The sequence below is a fragment of the Muscardinus avellanarius genome (assembly GCF_963383645.1).
Source record: "Muscardinus avellanarius genome assembly, chromosome: 10".
Lineage (NCBI taxonomy): Eukaryota > Metazoa > Chordata > Mammalia > Rodentia > Gliridae > Muscardinus > Muscardinus avellanarius.
The window spans coordinates 58,821,665-58,839,648 of record NC_137796.1 but is presented as its reverse complement, the minus strand read 5'-3'; the positions used below and the strand labels follow the sequence as shown (position 1 = coordinate 58,839,648).

General features: G+C 55.3%; 1 protein-coding gene across 1 annotated transcript; it reads left to right on the top strand.

Annotated features, from left to right (window-relative positions):
• Window positions 1–4,801: 4,801 nt before the first annotated feature.
• On the top strand, window positions 4,802–12,669 carry BBC3 (BCL2 binding component 3; the record flags this gene model as incomplete). Its single annotated transcript, XM_080703329.1, has 4 exons — window positions 4,802–4,834; window positions 6,355–6,643; window positions 7,945–8,135; window positions 12,553–12,669. The coding sequence occupies 4 exons, from the start codon at window positions 4,802–4,804 to the stop codon at window positions 12,667–12,669; spliced, it is 630 nt and encodes a 209-aa protein (XP_080559455.1).
• Between the last annotated feature and the right edge of the window lie 5,315 nt (window positions 12,670–17,984).

Here is a 17,984-nt window from a genome sequence, read left to right as displayed (position 1 = left end):
TTCTACCTCTAAGCAACACCCCCAGCCCTATTTTTATTAGTTATTTTGAAACAGGTCTCACTGAGTTACAAAGGGCCTCACTAAATAGCTGAGGCTGTCTGCAAACCGTGCTCCTCCTATTTTTAGCTGGGATTACAAGTGTGTGCCACCATGCCTGGCTAGGATTTTTTTTTTTTTTTTTTTTTTTTTTTGCAGTACTGGGGATGAAACCCAGGGGCATTCTACCTCCGAGCTACACTCCCAGCCCTATTTTTTATTCTTTCTTTCTTTCTTTTTTGTGGTACTGGGGGTGGAACCCAGAGGCTTTTTACCTCTGGGCTATACTCCCAGACCTATTTTGTATTTTATTTGGAAACAGGGTCTCACTAAGTTGCTGAGAGCCTCACTAAGTAGCTGAGGCTGGCTTCAAACCCATGTGATCCTCCTGTCTCAGCCTCCCAAGTGCAGGGATTACAAGCGTGCGCCACCACGCACGGCTTAGGATATATTTTTATAAAATTAAATAAGCCCAGCGTGGTGGGACAGAACTATAATCCCAGTACTTGGGAGGCTGAGACAGGAGGATTGCAGGTTCAAGAACAGCCTCAACAAGCCAGGTGTGGTGGCTCATGCTTGTAATCCCAATATTTGGGAAGCTGAGACCGAAGGATCAAGGTTCCCAGGCAGCCTCAGCTACTTAGTGAGGCCCTTTGCAACTCAGTGAGAACCTGTTTCAAAATAAAGAATATATGTTCCATCCCCAGTACTGCAAAACAAACAAAAAAACAAACAAACAAAAAAACAGCCTTGGCAGTCAGGTGTGGTGGCGTAGGTTTGTAATCCCAGCATTTGAAAGTTGAACGGCTAAAACAGGAGGATCATAGGTTTGAGGACAGCCTCGTCTACTTAGTGAGGGCCTTTGTAACTCAGTGAGTCCCTATTGCAGAATAAAGAATAAAAAATAGGGCTGGGGGTGTAGCTCTGAGGTAGAATGCTCTTGATTTCCATCCCAAATACTGAAGAAAAAAAAAAAAAAGGTTTGGGGACACGATGGTGCATGATCGTAATCCCAGTACTTGGGAGGCTGAGAGAGAAGAATCATAGGTACTGGGCCAGCCTCAGCTACTAAGTGAGACCTCTGCAACTTAGTGAGACCATGTTTCAAAATAAACAAGAAAAATCAGAGCTAGTGCTGTAGCTCAGACATAGAATGCCCCTGGGTTCAATCTCCAGTACTGCCAAAAAAAGGAAAAAAAAGTCTCACTATGCTGCTGAGGGCCTCAGTAAATTGCTGAGGCTGTGTTGGAAACTGACGTCTTCCTTTCTCAGCCTCTCATATATTGGTATTACAGGCATGTGCCACCCTGACAAACTTATTTAAGTGTGTGTGTGTGTGTGTGTGTGTGTGTGTGTGTGTGTTAAATGGGGTTTGAATCAAGGGGCATTCTACCTCCAAACTACATCCTAAACCCTCTATTATTATTATTATTATTATTATTATTATTATTATTATTATTATTATTTATTATTATTATTATTTTGTGTGTGTGGTACTGGGAGTGGAACCCAGGGGCTTTTTCTACCTCTGGGCTATACTCCCAGACCTATTTTCTATTTTATTTGGAAACAGGGTGTAAGTTGCTGAGAGCCTCACTAAGTAGTTGAGGCTGGCTTTGAACCTGTGCGATCCTCCTGTCTCAGCCTCCCATGCGCTGGAATTACAAGTGTACACCACTACACCTGGTATTATTTATTTATTTATTTATTTGCCGGGTCTGGAGATGGAACCCAGGGGCATTCACCTCTGAGCTACAGCCCCTGCCCCCCCCCTTTTTTTTTTTTTTTGGTGGTACTCCAGTTCCTGGAAACCCTTCTACCTCTAGGCTACACTCCTAGGCCTATTTCTTTCTTTCTTTTTTTCTTTTTTTTCTTTTTACTTTTTTTTTTTTTTTTTTGGTGGTACCGGGGTTCCTGGAAACCCTTCTACCTCTGGGCTTCACTCCCAGACCTACTTTTTATACTTTTTAAATTTGGAAACAGAGTCTCTTAAGCCAGCACTGCTAGCTTCGAACCTGCGCAATCCTCCTGTCTCCGTCTCCCAAACGCTGGGATTACAAGCGTGCGCCACCACGCCGGGTCCAGACCTACTTTTTATACTTTTATTTGGAAACAGGGTCTCTTAAACCAGCGAGGCTGGCTTTGAACCAACGCGATCCTCCTGTCTCCGCATCCCAAGCGCGGGGATTACAAGCGTGCTCCACTATGCCCGCTCCCCTGCCCTATTTTTTTATTCTTTATTTTGAAACCTGGTCTTACTGAGTTGCAGAGGGCCTAGGTAGTTGAGGCTGTCGGAGAACCGAGATCCTCTTGTCTCAGGTTCCTGAATGCTGGGATTACAGGCTTGCACCACACCCGGCCTTAATTTTATTTTATTTTTTGAGGGTCTGGGGATGGAACCCAGGACCATTTGCCCTCCAAGCTACATCCCCTTCCCTATTTTTAATTCTTTATTTTGAAACAGGGTCTCACTGAGTTGCAGAGGGCCTCACTAAGTAGCTGAGGCTGTCCGCGAACCGCGATCCTCCGGTCTCAGCCTCCCAAATGCTTAATTACAAGCATGCGCCACCACGCCCGGCTCTTATTTTTATTTTTGAAGCAGGGTCTCATTAAATTTACAGAGGGCCTCACTACATTGCTGAGGTCCTCTGTTTCAGCTTCCCAAGAACTGGATTTACTAACTTGGTGGGCCATGATGCTGGGCTCTACTCCCTGACATTTAAAATAGGCGGTTTTAGCTGGGCATGGTGATGCACACTTGTGATCCCAACACTGGGGAGGCTGAGGCAGGAGGATCACAGTTCACCGACAGCCTCAGCTACTTAGTGAGGACCTTTGCAACTCAGTAAGACCCTGTTTCAAAATAAAGAATAAAAAATTGGGTTGTGATGTAGCTTGTAAGTAGAGTGTCCCTGGGTTGTTCCATTCCCAGTAACAACAACAACAACAACAACAACAACAACAACAACAACAACAACAACAACAACAAAATAGGACTAGGGGTGTAGCTCAGAGGTAGAATACCCCTGGGTTCCATTCCCAGTACTGAAAATAAATAAGTAAATAAGTAAATAAATAAATAAAATGGCTGGGCACGCAGAGGTGAGCCACACCTGCCGGAGACTGGGCTTGGTGTGACCATGGGGAGTGGAAAGTGCAGGCCAGACAGGAGTCCACGACTCAGAGGGAGGGAAGGAAGGTCAGCAAGTCTGAAAAGCAAAAGGGAACAGAAAGAAAGCCACAAGAGACGGGCTGAAATTGGGTGCGGGGTCTGCCCGGGCATGTCCGTGCCAGGGGCCCGGGCGGCCTCCTCCCCGCGGACCTGCGCCATGCTCGTGGGGCGCTGGCCGGCGCGCGCCCCGTGGGAACCCCCCGGGCGTGACTCCGCGCCGCGTGGGCCGGTGCCTTCCGCGGCTGGGGGGCTGCGGGGCTCTGAGGTCGGGTTGGGATACTTGGGGGTCCGCGCGGCGTCCCGCGTGTCCTGTGGGCGCGTGCTCGGGGTCCAGGTGTGCCCGGAGCAGGTGTGTGTGTGTGTGCGCGCGTGGGGTGTGCGGCTGTCGGGAAGTTGCACTGTGCGTGTCCCCGTCCCTGGAGTGCCGCGCGTGTGCTGGGGGTGTGCGCATCGTGGGGGCCCGGCGCCGTCCGCACGTGCCTCGTGTGCCCGGCGTGCGCGCCCGCCCGGGGTCCGCGGCCCAGTCAGCGTGTCCGTGTGTCGGACGGGCCGGGCCGGCGTCGGGGTCCGGGCGGCCCCGCGGCGCAGGGGAAGCCCGCTCGGGGTGGGGGCGCGGCGCGCTGCAAGTCCCGACTTGTCCGCGGCGGGCGGTGTCGTCACGCGGGGGCGGGGCGGGGCGGGGCTCGGGGCGGGGCGGGGCCCGGGGCGGGGCGGGGGCCCGGAGCCGCCGGCGGCCGAGACGCGGCGCGAGCCACATGCGAGCGGGTGCCCGGCGGCGGCACGGACGGCGGCGGCCCGGACGCGGACGCGCCTGCGGCCCCGGAGCGGCAGCCACAGCGGCCGCCACTGCAGCAGGAGCCCCGGCGGCACTCGGCGGGCGCGCCCTCCAGGAGGAAGCCGCCCGCCCGGCCCGGCGCCCCCTCCGGCGCGTTCATGCCCCCGGGGTGAGTGTGCGCCCCCCCCTCCGCGGGGCCGGGGCCAGGCTGGGGGGGCTCCCTGGAGGAGGCGGCGGCCGTGCGGCCCCGGAACCGTGCGGGCGCCCCGCATCCCCGGCTGTGCGGGCCGCCACCCTGGCGCGGTCCTGGGCGGGGGTCGCGGGCGGGCGGGCGGGCTCGGGGTCCGGGCGCACAGGTGCCTCGGCGGCCTGGCGGGTTTGTTTACAAACAATGGGGTGCGGGTGCGGCAGCGCCCCCTGGCGGCCAGTGCAGCCCGGGGCCGGGGAGTGCCCCGGGTCGCCCCAGCCCGCCAAGTCCGGGGGGCGGGGGGCGGCACCGAGGGCCGGCCACACCCAGGGCGCGCGCCCGCCGGGGGCGGCGACAGGGGGCGGCTCGCGGGCCGCCGAGGCTGCGGCTCCTGCGGGCGGGGGCTGCGCCCCAGCAACAGCCGGTTATTGGCCCCGCGCTGGCTCGGCGGGCGGGGCGGGCGCACGTGGCGGCGGCGGGGGGCGGTGACAGCGGAGGGGGCGTCTGGGACTGCCGTGGGAGCGCGCGTGTGCGGGGCTGTGGACCTGCAGGTGTGTCGCCTGGGTGTGTGCGTGCGTCTGGCTCCGAGTTTGTGCTGGGGCTCAGGGAGTGGCGGTGTCGATCCGGAGGAATGCTGGCGTTTGTGACCCGTCGGGGTGTCGGCGTGAGTCCCCCGCGCGCGTGGGCCGGGGTGTGCGGGCTGGGGTGCACCTCTGTGTGCGTTCCCTGCGAGTTGCCTGCGTGTGCTGTTCGGGGGTGGTCTGCGGCTCCGTTGCCTGCGTGTGCCGTGGTGTGTACTTGCAGTGTGTTCGCGTGTGGCTTGGAGGAGCTGTTTGTGTTTGGATGCGTGTCTTGCTGGCGCGTGTGCCTGGATGCCTCGCCTGGATGTGTGTCTGTGTGTCTCGCCCGGGTGTCGTGTCTGGTCTCTGTATCTCCTGGGCATGTGTCTCTGCCCAGCGTCTGTGTCTGCGGTGCTGTGGCCGCCCAGTGCCGCTGTCCCTGGGCTGTCCAGGTGTCTGAGTTCCGCGCGGGGGTGTCTGGCTCCGGGCTGGGCTGTGCGTCTGGCAGCAGTGTCTGGGAACTGGAGACCGAGGCTCTGTGGGGTCTATGCAGTGCAGTTGGTGGGTGTTGCTGGCAGCCTGTCTGAGCCTGTGTGTGTGTGCGCGCGCGCGCGCGCCCCCGCGAGCTCGCGCATGGGTTCTGAGGGGCTTGTCACTGTGATCGGCTGGCTCATGTGTGTCATGTGGCTGTGTGTGTAGTGTTTATGTCAGTCACGTGAGGCCAGTGTTTTCTGTCTGTGCTTTAGGTGTGTGTGTGCTACTGGGGCTGTGTGGGATTAGTTAGCCGCGGTGTGTGCGTGCCCGTTGCTGGCTGACAGTTGATGCTGGTGTTTTGGTGTTAAGGAATGGGGGTGTGTGGCTGTCCTCCCCTCCGCCGGTGGTCTGTGTGTCTGGGGCTGAGAGTGGGTGGCTTGTGTGTGTTCCGTCCTGTGTGGAGGTGAGTCCTGAGGTGAAGGTCTAGGGCGTGTGCCTGTGAGCGTGGCCGTGTGCCCTGGTGGGACTCCCAGCAGCGCCTGCCCCGTGTTGCATCGTGTGTGTATGTGTCCAGGAATATCAACAGTGGGTCAGTGTGTCTGTGTGTCTTTGGAGTGTAGCTAAGGTGCCATGCCAGTGTGTGTGCTGTGTGCTCCGGCACTTGCGAGGAGCTGTTTGGGTCAGTGTGTGTGTTCCCTGGGTGCTGAGAAGTGTGTTCCTGAGCGCAGATGTCTGGATGTGTGACAGACAGGGCGGGAAGTCCGGTCGGTCAGTTCCCTGTGTCTGTGTGGTGTACCAGTCCCCTCCTGTGTGAGCCCGTGTGTCCTGGGGCCCCGCTGTCTGCCAGTCAGAGTTGGGAAAGTTCTCCCACCAGCCCACAGCGGTGCGACCCTCCAGGCAGGGTGGGCTTGTGTGGGCTGGGGCAACCCCCAGGTTCACACACAGAGCCACACACCTGTCCCGCAGCGTGCCCATCACCACGTGGCCAGCCTGCTCCGGGTCACCCCCTGGCTGGGTGTGCCTTGGGGGGGACACCCCTCTTGACCTCACACTACACCTACTTTACCTCCCGGGTCTGAGCAGATCCCTGGGGAGGGGGGGTTCCTCTCGGGTCCCTGAACTCCCAGCTGACCTCCCCTGTGTTCCGCAGGCCCCAGGGAGCGCCATGGCCCGCGCACGCCAGGAGGGCAGCTCTCCGGAGCCCGTAGAGGGCCTGGCCCGCGACGGCCCGCGCCCCTTCCCGCTAGGCCGCCTCGTGCCCTCGGCCGTGTCCTGCGGCCTCTGCGAGCCCGGCCTGCCCGCCGCCCCCGCCGCCCCCGCCCTGCTGCCCGCTGCCTACCTCTGCGCCCCCACCGCCCCGCCCGCCGTCACCACAGCCCTGGGGGCCCCCCGCTGGCCTGGGGGGGCCCGCAGCCGGCCCCGAGGCCCGCGCGCGGACGGTGAGTGCCCACCCACACCCGGGATGCTGGGAGCCGGGGGAAGCGGGCGGCAGAGGATCGAGGAACTGGAGTGGGAGCGAGGGGGTAGGCGCGCGGAGCCGGGCCACTGGGAGGGTGTGGCCAGTGTGGTCTTTGTGTTACAAGAAGCAGGAAGACGGAGTGGGCGGCCGGGATGCAGGGGGAGGTCGGGTGGGAAGTCCCCCCTGGAATCTGACTGCAGTCCTCGAGTTGCGGCCCTCGGCCTTTTCCGGGCCGCGGGCAGCAGCTGTTTCCCAGCTCCCCTCCCCCAGCCCAGGTCCCTGGGACCCCCGGGAGGATCACAGTGCGGAGAGGAGTGGGCCGGCGGGAGGACTGTCACCTCGGGACTCCGGGAAGGGAGCCCGGGCCGCGTGCCTCTATTTGCATCTCTTTGGCCATAGCTGGCCCTCTGCAGTCTCCGAGGAGGAAGGGGCGGGGGAGGGGCCATTGTGTTGGGAAAGTCCCCTTGGGGAGGGGGTGAGTCTTGGGGAGGGAAGGGTTAAAGGTCCCCAGCCTGACGGGTTGTTAACCCTGTGGTGCCCAGCTGCGGGGAATGCTCGTCCGGGTTTCCCCTCCCGCCCCCCACCGGTCCCTGAAGCCCAGGGGTGTTGGGAAAGAAAACTTCCCGAGCTTAGTTCCTGGCAGCCGTGCGGGGACCCCGGGCTCAGGACCAGAGTCGCAGGTGTGAGGCTGAGGCCCCGCTGTGGCTGTGCGGGAGCCCTGAGGCCCCGGCGCGGTGCCACCGCAGGGGGGGCTGGGGGCGGGGCAGGAAGGCTCTCCCGCGGCCCGGCCCGCCGCCCTCCGGCCGCCCGTCCGGCCTGCTGGTCTCCAGGCCCCGGCCACATCCGGGGGCGTGGCCTCGCTGTGGTTGGACACCAGAGTGCTGGAGACCTGAGGCTTGTGACTCTGGGTGGGGTCAGTCGCTGTATCCCTGTGTGACCTTGGGCCACTTCTCAGGGCGGGCCTCAGTTTCCCTATCTGTCCAATACAGCAGGCAAGATTTAGCCCTGATTAGGAATAGGGGCACTTAGTTGAGATAAGAGGCGGCACTCCTAAGTAGGCATGGGGTCGGGGAGGTGGCTGGCCGGACAGGTGACCCCAGAGGCGTCCCTCTCGGGTCCGCTCGGGCTTCCCAGTACCTGGGGTGGAGCAGCCGATAAATCCGCTAAAGGAGCGGGGGGGGGCACCTGGGAGTCGGGCGGGGAGCGAGGCGAGCCGGGTGGCCGGAGGAGAAGCCGGGCTGGCCCGGGCGCAGCGCTGACCACGCCCCTCTGCCCCCGCAGGTGCTCAGCCACCCCTGTCCCCCGCCGAGCAGCACCTAGAGTCGCCCGTGCCCAGCGCCCCGGAGGCCCTGGCGGGCGGCCCCACCCAGGCGGCCCCCGGGGTCCCGGGGGAGGAGGAGCAGTGGGCCCGGGAGGTCGGGGCCCAGCTGCGGCGGATGGCGGACGACCTCAACGCGCAGTACGAGCGGCGGGTGAGTGGGGAGGGGCGGCAGGTGGGACGCCCCGCCAGATGTGCGGCAGCTGCGCCCCGCGGGGGTCGCGCCGGGGCCGGGCGGGGGGGTGGGCGGCCGCGGAGCCGCCGGCCGGGAGGGCCCAGCCTCCGGAGCCTGCGCGCCCGGGCCCGCGGCCGCGGGGACTGAGGGCGGCGCTCGGCGCGGCGGCTCCTATATCCCGGGCTATTTATAGCCGGTGAGTCAGCAGCGGCGCCGCGGCCCCCGCCCCGAGCCCCGCCCCGCCCCGCCCCGCCCCGCCGCGCGCTCGGCGCTCCGCAGCGCCCCCCGCCGGCCGCCGCCCGCCACGGCGGCTCCGGACCCCGCGGGCTCGGGAAGCCAGCAGCAGGCCAGCGCCGGCCGCGCGCCCCTCCTGGACAGCCCTTCCCCGCCCCACCTCCAAAGGAGACCTCGGGCTCCGCAGCTCAGAGGCCCTGGGTTCCATGCAGACTCACATTGGCGTGTCTCACCTCCCCAGCAGGTGTTCATTCTTTTCCTGCACGCTGGAAACAATTGCTTAGGATTGTGGGGTGTTTGTAGCTTAACAGACCTAGAATAGTGTATATTTTTCTCCAAACTGCCACCCCACCCCCACCCCCGTTATACTTTTTTTTTTTTCACCTTAAAAAAGTACCGGGAGCCAGGCGTGGTGGCGCACGCTTGTAATCCCAGGACTTGGGAGGCTGAGACAAGATTGAAGGTTCTTACCTGGCCTCAGCTACTTAGTGAGGCCCTCTTCAACTTAGACTGTTTCAAAATGAAGAATTAAGAAGTAGGGCTGGGGATGTAGCTCGGAGGTACCACACACACACCCACAAAAAGTACTGGGGATTGAACCCAGGGGTATTCTACCTCTGGGCTGCACCCCCAGCAGCTGTATCTTATTTTTTATTTGGAAACAATCTAAGTTGCTGAGGGCCTCCTAAATGGCCGAGGCCAACCTCGAACCAGTGATCTTCCGGTCTCACCTTCCCAAGTGCTGGGGTTATAGTTGTGGGCCACCAAGCCCATTTCCCCCAGTTATTCTTGAGTCCAAGTGGGCAAAAGCACTTTGCTTCACTCATTTCAATTGCCTAGTTTCCTATACATAGTATCCTATACATAGTATCCTATACAAGCAGCACATTATCCTTATTTCTTCATTGATGGTTATTTAGGCTAGGCTTTAAAATATGTTTCAGAATTTATTTGCTGGCCTTTTTTTCCCCTCTATGGGTTCAGACACTGACGATGTCGCCCCAGTAAGTACCTGGCTGCGCTGTGCCCTCCTGATGCAGCCTTCCCAGGTGATGGCTTGGCGTGCTCTCAGTAGGGGCACCCTGCAGCAATGTGACCCAGGCTCCTGGCCTCAGGGGTTGGAAGTAGTGTTTTAGGCAGGTCCCTTCCAGCCCTCCACTGCCAGGAGCCAATGGGGATCATTAGCATGGCTGAGTGACAGGTTGTAAAACCAGCTCATCCTTCCCTCTACCGCTGAGGAATGAGGGCAGGTGCGCCTACCTCGCTGTGCACGGAGGGCTGGCTGGAGAACACTAAAGCTATTCATAAAACTTCAATATTGCCTTTTTCTTTTCTTTCTTTCTTTTTTTAAATTTTTTATTTTTTGTAGTACTGGGGGTCGAATCCAGAGGCTTTCTACAGATTCCAGGCTATACTCCCAAGCCTATTTTATATTTTGTTTGGAAACAGGGTCTCACTAAGTTGCTGAGAGCCTCACTAAGTAGCTGAGGCTGGCTTCGAACCTGTGGCTTTTTTTTTTTTTTTTTTGCATATTTAGCACTGGGGTTTGAACCCAGCGGCATTCTACCTCTTAGCTAACCCCCCCCCCCGCCCCTGGGGTTTTTACATTTTATTTGGAAATAGTGTCTCAGTTGCTGAGACTGCATTTGAACCTGCGATCCTCCTGTCTCATCCTCCCACGGACAGAGAATATACCACCACACCCAGCTCTCAGTGTTGCCCTTAATTTTTACTGAGAATGGGTGGAGGGTCCTAGAGGCCATCCCCCACCTTCCCTCTGCCACCAGGGAGAGGACGCACTGAACCCAACTTTGCCTAAAAGTATTTCCAGCAGCCCAGTGCAAAAGCAAACTGTTAGCAGTCTCCCCACCTTTCTGTACTTTTATTTTTTGGTACTGAGGAGTGAACTCAGGTGCACTGTACCGCTGAGCTTCTTCTCCCCCTTTGGATGGAACCCAGGGGCATACTATCTCCAAGCTACACCCCCTGCCCTATTTTTATTCTTTATTTTGAAACAAGGTCTCAGTATGGGGATTAAACCCAGGGGGGGCATTCTTTTTTTTGGGGGGGCACTGGGGGTGGAACCCAGGGGCCTTCTACCTTCAGGCTACACTCCCAGACCTATTTAATAGATTTTATTTGGAAAGAGAGTCTTTTAAGCAGTTAGAACTTGCGTGATCCTCCTGTCTCAGCCTCCCGGCCCCCAGGGGGGCATTCTACCTCCAAATATACCCCTAGCCCTATTTTATTTTTTATTTTTATTTTGAAACAGGATCTCACTAGGTTGATGAGAGTGTCACTTTTTTTTTTTTTTTTTGCAGTACTGGGGATTGAACCCAGGGGCATTCTACCTCCAAGCTACATACTACCAGCCCTATTTTTTTTTTTTTTTTAATTCTTTATTTTAAAACAGAGTCTCACTAAGTTGCAGAGAGCCTCAGTAAGTAGCTCACTTCTCTTGTCTCAGCCTCCCAAGTACTGGGATTACAGGTATGTCACTACACGTGGCTCTCTTTTTATTTTTAATTAGTATTATTTTTAGCTGGGCATGGTGGCGCATGCTTGTAATCCCAGCATTTGGGAAGCTGAGACAAGAGTATCGAGGTTCGCGGACAGCCTCGGCTACTTAGTGAGGCCTTCTGAAACTTAGTAAGACCTTGCTTCAAAATAAAGAAAAAAAATAGGGCTGAGGGTGTAGCTTGGAGGAAGAATGCCTCTGGGCCCCATCTCTAGTACCAAAAAAAAAAAAAAAAAAATTTTTACTAGGAATTGAATCCAGAGGAATTCTACCTCCAATCTTCCATAGACCACCCCAATCTTTTTCATTTTTTATTTAATCTATTTTTGTGAGAATGGAGATTGAACCCAGGATTCTATCTCTTAGCTATACCTCCTGCTCTATTTTATTTATTATTTGGAAACAGGGCCTCACTATGTTGCTGAGGCTGGCCACAAAACCACAAAACTGTCGTCCTCCTGTCTCACTCTACCAAGTACTGGGAATACAAAATGCACCACCATGCTCAGCTAGAACCCTGTTTCTAAATTAAAAAAAAAAAAAAAAAAATAGGCCAAGTATGGTAGAAGCCGGCCATGGTGGCGCACGCTTCTAATCCCAGTACTGGGGAGGCTGAGAGCCGGATCGCAAGTTCACAGCCAGCCTCAACTACTTATGTGAGGCCCTCTGCAACGTAGTGAGACCCTGTTTCAAAATAAGTAAAATAGGGCTGGAAGTGTATAGCTTGGAGGCAGAATGTTCCTGGGTTCAATCCCTTGTACTGAAAGAAAAAAAAAAGAAAAAAGAAAAAAAAAGGAAGGAAGGAAAAAAGGAAGGAAGGAAAAGGAATAAATAAGGTCTTGGACCTGGGATCCTCCTAGAATTATAACCATGTACCATCTCGCCCAGCTTATTTATTTATTTATTTTGGTACTGGGGATGAAACCCAAGGGCATTCTACCTCTGAGCTACACCCTCAACCCAATTTTTTTTGTGTGTGTGTGGGTCTGGGGATGGAACCCAGGGGCATTCGACCTCCAAGCTACACCCCCTGCCCTATTTTTTATTCTGTATTTTGAAACCAGGTCTCACTGAGTTGCAAAGAGCCTCACTAAGTAGCCGAGGCTGTCCGCAAACCGCGATCCTCCGGTCTCAGCCTCCCAAATGCTGGGATTACAAGTGTGCGCCACCACGCCTGGCTTCCTTTTTTTAAAATTTTGAGACAGAGTCTCACTTGGTTGCCCAGGCCAACCTTGAGCCTGCGACCCCTGGCTCAGCCTCCCAAGCTGCTGGCATTACAGGCCTTCCGCACTGCACTCGGCTTCATCCTGCCAGCCTTTCAGGGAAGGGCACGATGGATTCAGTCTCTCCGTCAGCCCCCAGTGATTTGGGTGTCTTCCCCAGCTGCGAGACAGGGAGGGGAAGGTCCCAGCTCACCAGCTTGCTCAGTGCCGAGTCTGAGCTGCAGCGTCCTGTCCCCCTCTTTCTCTGGGCGTCACGTCCTGACCCAGAGAGGAAAGCTGGCCGTGGGGTGGCGGAGCTAGACCAGGTTACTGAGGATGAAGCTCTCACTCCTGTGCCTGAGCCCGAGTCCTGCTGCCCCTCACCCTGCGCCATCCGGGCCCCTGAGCAGGCTCATGATAACTTTCCCTTTCTTTTCTCTAGAGACAAGAGGAGCAGCACCGGCGCCGCCCCTCGCCCTGGAGGGCCCTGTGCAACCTCATCATGGGACTCCTGCCCTTGCCCAGGGGCCATGGGGCCCCCGAGATGGAGCCCAATTAGGTGCCTGCACCCGCCCGGTGGACGTCGGGGACTCGGGGGGCAGGACCCCCCCACCTCCTGACGCCCTGGCCAGAGCGGGGGACTTTTTCTGCACCATGTAGCATACTGGACTACCAGCCCTGCCTGTCCCAGGGGCAGGATGGGGCAGCCACTCCAGCCCGGCCCAGCCTGGGGCACTGATGGAGGTGTGGACTCCGGGCCCTGGCCGAGGAGCCAGGGGAAGGAGGGCTGACGGACTCAGCCTCTGACGGCGGCAGCGACCGAGGGGGTGGGACTGAGCTACCCGGGTGGCCTCTGCCGCCCACCGCCATCTCAGGAAAGGCTGCTGGTGCTGGCTGCCCGTTCCAGCTGCAGGGGGGACACTGGGGTCTCCCCGGTGCTCCTTCACTTTGGGTCTGGCCTCAGGCCCCTGGTGCTTCCCCCCCTCCTCCTGAGGAGGGGGCCCGTGAAGAGCGAATGAGCCAAACGTGACCACTAGCCTCCTGGAGCCAGAGGATGGGGTGCGTCCGACGGCCTCCCCAGCCCAGCGCCCAGCCATCTTCCCTGAGCCGGCCGGCGGGCGGGGGGCATGCCTGCCTCACCTTCATCTCGGGGTGGCCAGGAGGGGCCCAGACTGTGAATCCTGTGCTCTGCCCGTGACCACCCCCGACCCCATCAATCCCATTGCATAGGTTTAGAGAGAGCACGTGTGACCACTGGCATTCATTTGGGGGGTGGGAGATTTTGGCGGAAGCCACCCCAGCCTTAGTCCCCAGGGCAAAGCGCTGGGGGGAAGATGGGGAGTCAGGGAGGGGGGATCTCAGAAAAGGGAGGAGTCTGGGAGCGGGGAGGGACGGCCCAGCCTGTAAAATACTGTACATGCGCTGCTGTAGATAACGGAATGAATTTTCTGTACATGTTTGGTTAATTTTTTTTGTACATGATTTTTGTATGTTTCCTTTTCAATAAAATCAGATTGGAACAGTGGATACTCTTTCTGCTCGCCTTCCCCACAGCCTGGGCTTTTGCAGAGGTTCTGCAACCCCCTGTGAGGGTGGGAGAGAGCCAGCAGCACTGGGGCCTGGCCCAGGGCAGGGCAGCTGCAGCTCTATCCACAGGAAGGTCCAGAAGAGGGATCCCTCAGCTTGGAAGCCAGCCTCAGCAACTTAGTGACACCATGTTTCCAAATAAAAAATAAAATAGAGCTGGGGGTATAGCTCAGAGGAAGAATGCCCCTGGGCTTGCTCCCCAGTGACACACACACACACACACACACACACACACACACACACACACCCCAAAAAAAGGACTAGGGCTGTAATTTGGAGGTAGAGCGGCACTGGGTGCAACCCCCAATACCAAGAAAAAAGAAAACTGCATGTCCTGTTAATCCCAGCACTCGGGAGGCCGAGAACAGGACCACAGTTTCAATGCCAGCCACAGCAATTTAGCAACACCCTGCTTCAAAATAAGGCAGTGTGTGATGGCTCATACCTGCATTCCCAGTACTTGGGAGGCTGAGACAGCCTCAGTAATGTAGGAAGGCCCCCCCACAATTTAGCAAGACCCTGTTTTTAAAAAAAAGGCAAGCGTGGTAACACTAATCCCAGTACTTGGGAGGCTGAGACAGGTTCACAGTCTCAGCAACCTTGTGAGGCCCTCTACACCTTAGACCTGATTTCAGAATAAAATAGAGCTGGGGGGGGGGGGCTAAGCGTGGTGGTACACACTTGTAATTCCAGTACTTGGGAAGCTGAGACAGGAGGATTGTGGTTCATGGCCAGCCTCAGCTACTTAGGCCCTCTGCAACTTAAGACTCCATTTCAAAATAAATAAAAAGTAGGGCTGGGAGTGTAACTCAGAAGTAGAATGTCCCTGGGTTCAATCCCCAGTACAGCTAAATAAATAAATAAATAAATAAATTAATTAATTAATTAATTAATTAAATAAAAGGCTGGGGTATAGCTCAGAAGTAGAACACCCCTAAGTTCGATCCTGAGGACCCCTCTCAAAAAAAAGAAAAGCTTGACATGCATTTAATTAATGAATGACTGAAACTGTCCAGAAGCACCGCCTTCCCAAGGACTGGGATACACTGATCCGTTCAGAGACCTGTCCCACTCCCTCTGAGGTGGAAGGTGACATCCTGCGGGCACCGTGATCAGCCTTAGGCTGCCTCTGTGACTGCAGGTGCACCTCGAGCTGAGATCAGAGCGAGGCTTCTTCTACACTGCTGCCCTGAGGCCTCGCACACTGTCAGTGCACGAAGCCCACGCTGAATTCATATTAGAAAGGAGAGCTCTTCAGCTCTTCCTGAGAAGTGGCAGAATGCTGGCCTTAAGCCCTCGCCCGTGCCAGACTGACACAGACTGGGGGACAAGCAGGGACTGTCATGCGAATGGACACAGGGTCAGACTCCAGCTCTGCTGGGCGTGGCGGCGCACGCCTTTAATCTCAGTACTTGGGAGACTGAGATAGGATCGCGGGTTCGAGGGCAGCCTCAGCAAGTAGTGAGACTCTCATTAACCTAGCGAGATCCTGTTTCAAAATAAAAATAAAAGTAGGGCGTGGTGGCACACACCTGGAGTCTCAGTGCCACACACACACACACACACACACATGTACAGACACACATGCACACGCACACACTCACTCTAGCTCTATCCTTTTATTCTCTAGGGATGGAACCCAGGAACATTCTACCGCTGAGATATACCCCCCAGCTCTATTACATAATTTATTTAGAAACGGGGTCTCAGTAAGTTCCTAGGCTGGTCTTGAACCTGCAATCCTCCTATCTCAGCCTTCCAAGTACTAGGATTATAAGCACGCGTCACCATGCCCAGCTTCTATCTTTTTGTTTTGTTTTGTTTCTTTTTTGTACTGGGGACTGAACCCGGGACACTGTATCTCTGAGCTACACCCCGAGTCCTACTTTATTTTATTTATTTATTTATTTATTTATTTATTTATTTATTTACTTATTGCGGTAATGGGGATTGAACCTAGGGGAATTCTACCTCCAAGCTACACCTCCAATCCTATTTTTTTTATTATTTTTTATTTATTTATTTTTTTTGCGGTACTAGGGATGGAACCCAGGGGAATTCTACCTCCAAGCTACACCTCCAGTCCTATTTTTTTATTCTGCGCGATCCTCCTGTCTCTGCCTCCCAAGCGCAGGGATTATAAGCGTGTGCCACCACGGCCGGCCTTTATTCTTTATTTTGAAGCAGGGTTTTACTAAGTTACAGAGGTCCTCATTAAGTAGCTGATGCTGGCTGAGAACCTGCCATCCTCCTGTCTTAGCCTCTCAAATGCTGGGGTTACAGGGGTACGCCACCACGCCCAGCCTTATTCTTTCTTTCTTTTTTTTTCTTCATAATGGGAATAGAACTCAGGGGCATTCTACCTCCAAGCTACACCCCCAGCCGTATTTTTTTTTTCCTTCCTTCCTTCCTTCCTTCCTTCCTTCCTTCCGTCCTTCCTTCCTTCCTTCTTTCCTTTCTTTCTCTCTTTTCTTTGAGGATGGAACCCAGGGGCATTCTACCTCCAAGCTACACCTCCTGCCCTGTTTTTTATTCTCTACTTTGAAATAGGGTCACTCAGTTGCAGAGGGCCTCACTAAGTAGCTGAGGCTGTCTGCGAATCGTGATCCTCCCATATCAGCCTCCCGAATGCTGGGATTGCAAGGGTGCGCCACCACGCCTGGCTTATTCTTTATTTTTGAAACAGGTCTCACTAAGTTGTGGAGGGTCTAAGTAGCTGAGGCTGTGGAAACCATGACCCTCCGGTCTCAGCTTCCCGAATACTGGGATTACAAGGATGCACTACCACGCCCAGCTTCTGGATTTATTCTTTTTTTTTTTTTTTTTTGTGGTACTGAGGTTCCTGGAAGCCCTTCTACCTCCGGGCTACACTCCCAGACCTATTTTTACATTTTTATTTGGAAACAGGGTCTCCTAAACCATCCTCCTGTCTCCGCCTCCCAAGCGCGGGGATTACAAGCGTGCGCCACCACACCCGGCTGGATTTATTCTTTATTTTGAAACAGGGTCTTAGTTGCAAAGGGCCTAAGTAGCCGAGAGTCCTCATGAACCTGGGATCCTCCTGTCTCAGTCTCCCAAGTACTGGGATTACAAGCGTAGGCTGCTACACCCGGCTCCCAGCTCTACTTTTAGTTTTTTATTTGGAAACAGGGTCTCACTAGGTTTCAGGGAACCTCACTAAGTTGCTGAGTCTTGCTTCCTTGTTTCAAACCTGTGATCCTGGCTTGTGGTGTGTTAGTGTGTGTGTGTGTGTGTGTGTGTGTGTGTAGGTGTGTGTAGTACTAGAGATTGAATTTGAAGGCAAATTCTGAGCTACACCCCGTCTTCTTTTAATTAATTAATTAATTTATTTATTTATTTTTGGTGCTACTGGGGGTGGAACTCAGAGGCTTTCTACCTCCAGGCTATACTCCCAGACCTATTTTCTATTTTATTTGGAAACAGGGTCTCCCTAAATTGCTGAGAGCCTCACAAAGTAGCTGAGGCTGGTTTTAACCGGTGCGATCCTCCTGTCTCAGCCTCCCAAGCGGGATTACAAGCATGCGCCACCACGCCCGCCTTTCTTTTATTTTGATACAGGGTCTCACTAAGTTGCAGAGGGCCTTGCCAAATTGCCAAGATCTTGTGTGTGGCCCTGGGGATTGAACCCAGTGAAGCTCTTAGGTTTCTGAAGTAGGCCTTGAACCTGCAATCCTCCTGTCTCAGCCTCCCCAATACTGGGATTACATGTGTGGATTTCAGGTGTGCGCTACTGCGCCCAAGTGGCAGGATGGGCTCTCTGGGACATCCCACCATGGGCTCAGGAGTCATTGCTTTGTCAGGTGTACTCAAACTGTCTACACTGTGGCCAGCTCATCCTGTACTATCAGTTATTCATTCCATCAGCTGACTTAGTATCTCAGGGCTTGTGTTCAAGGAACCTTGACTTAATTTAGCCCCAGTCAGAAACCCAAGAGTATTGGTGCTGGCAAACTTATTAGAGTTTATTGTTACAATTGTTCTTTATATTATTTTGCTAGCCTCTTACTGTGTCTAAATTATACTCTATCACCAGCAGGTGTAAATAGGAAAACCCACAGTATGTAAAGGATACTAAGGGTACTATCTATGGTTTCGGGCATCTTGTGTGTGTGGGGGGAGGAGTTCTGGGGGTTGAACCCTGATGACTTTCTACTTCTGAGATACACCCCCAAATGCTTTATTTATTTATTTATTCATTTTATTTGTACTGGAGATTAAACCCAGAGGAATTCTACCTCTGCGTCAAACTCCCAAGCTCTAATTTTT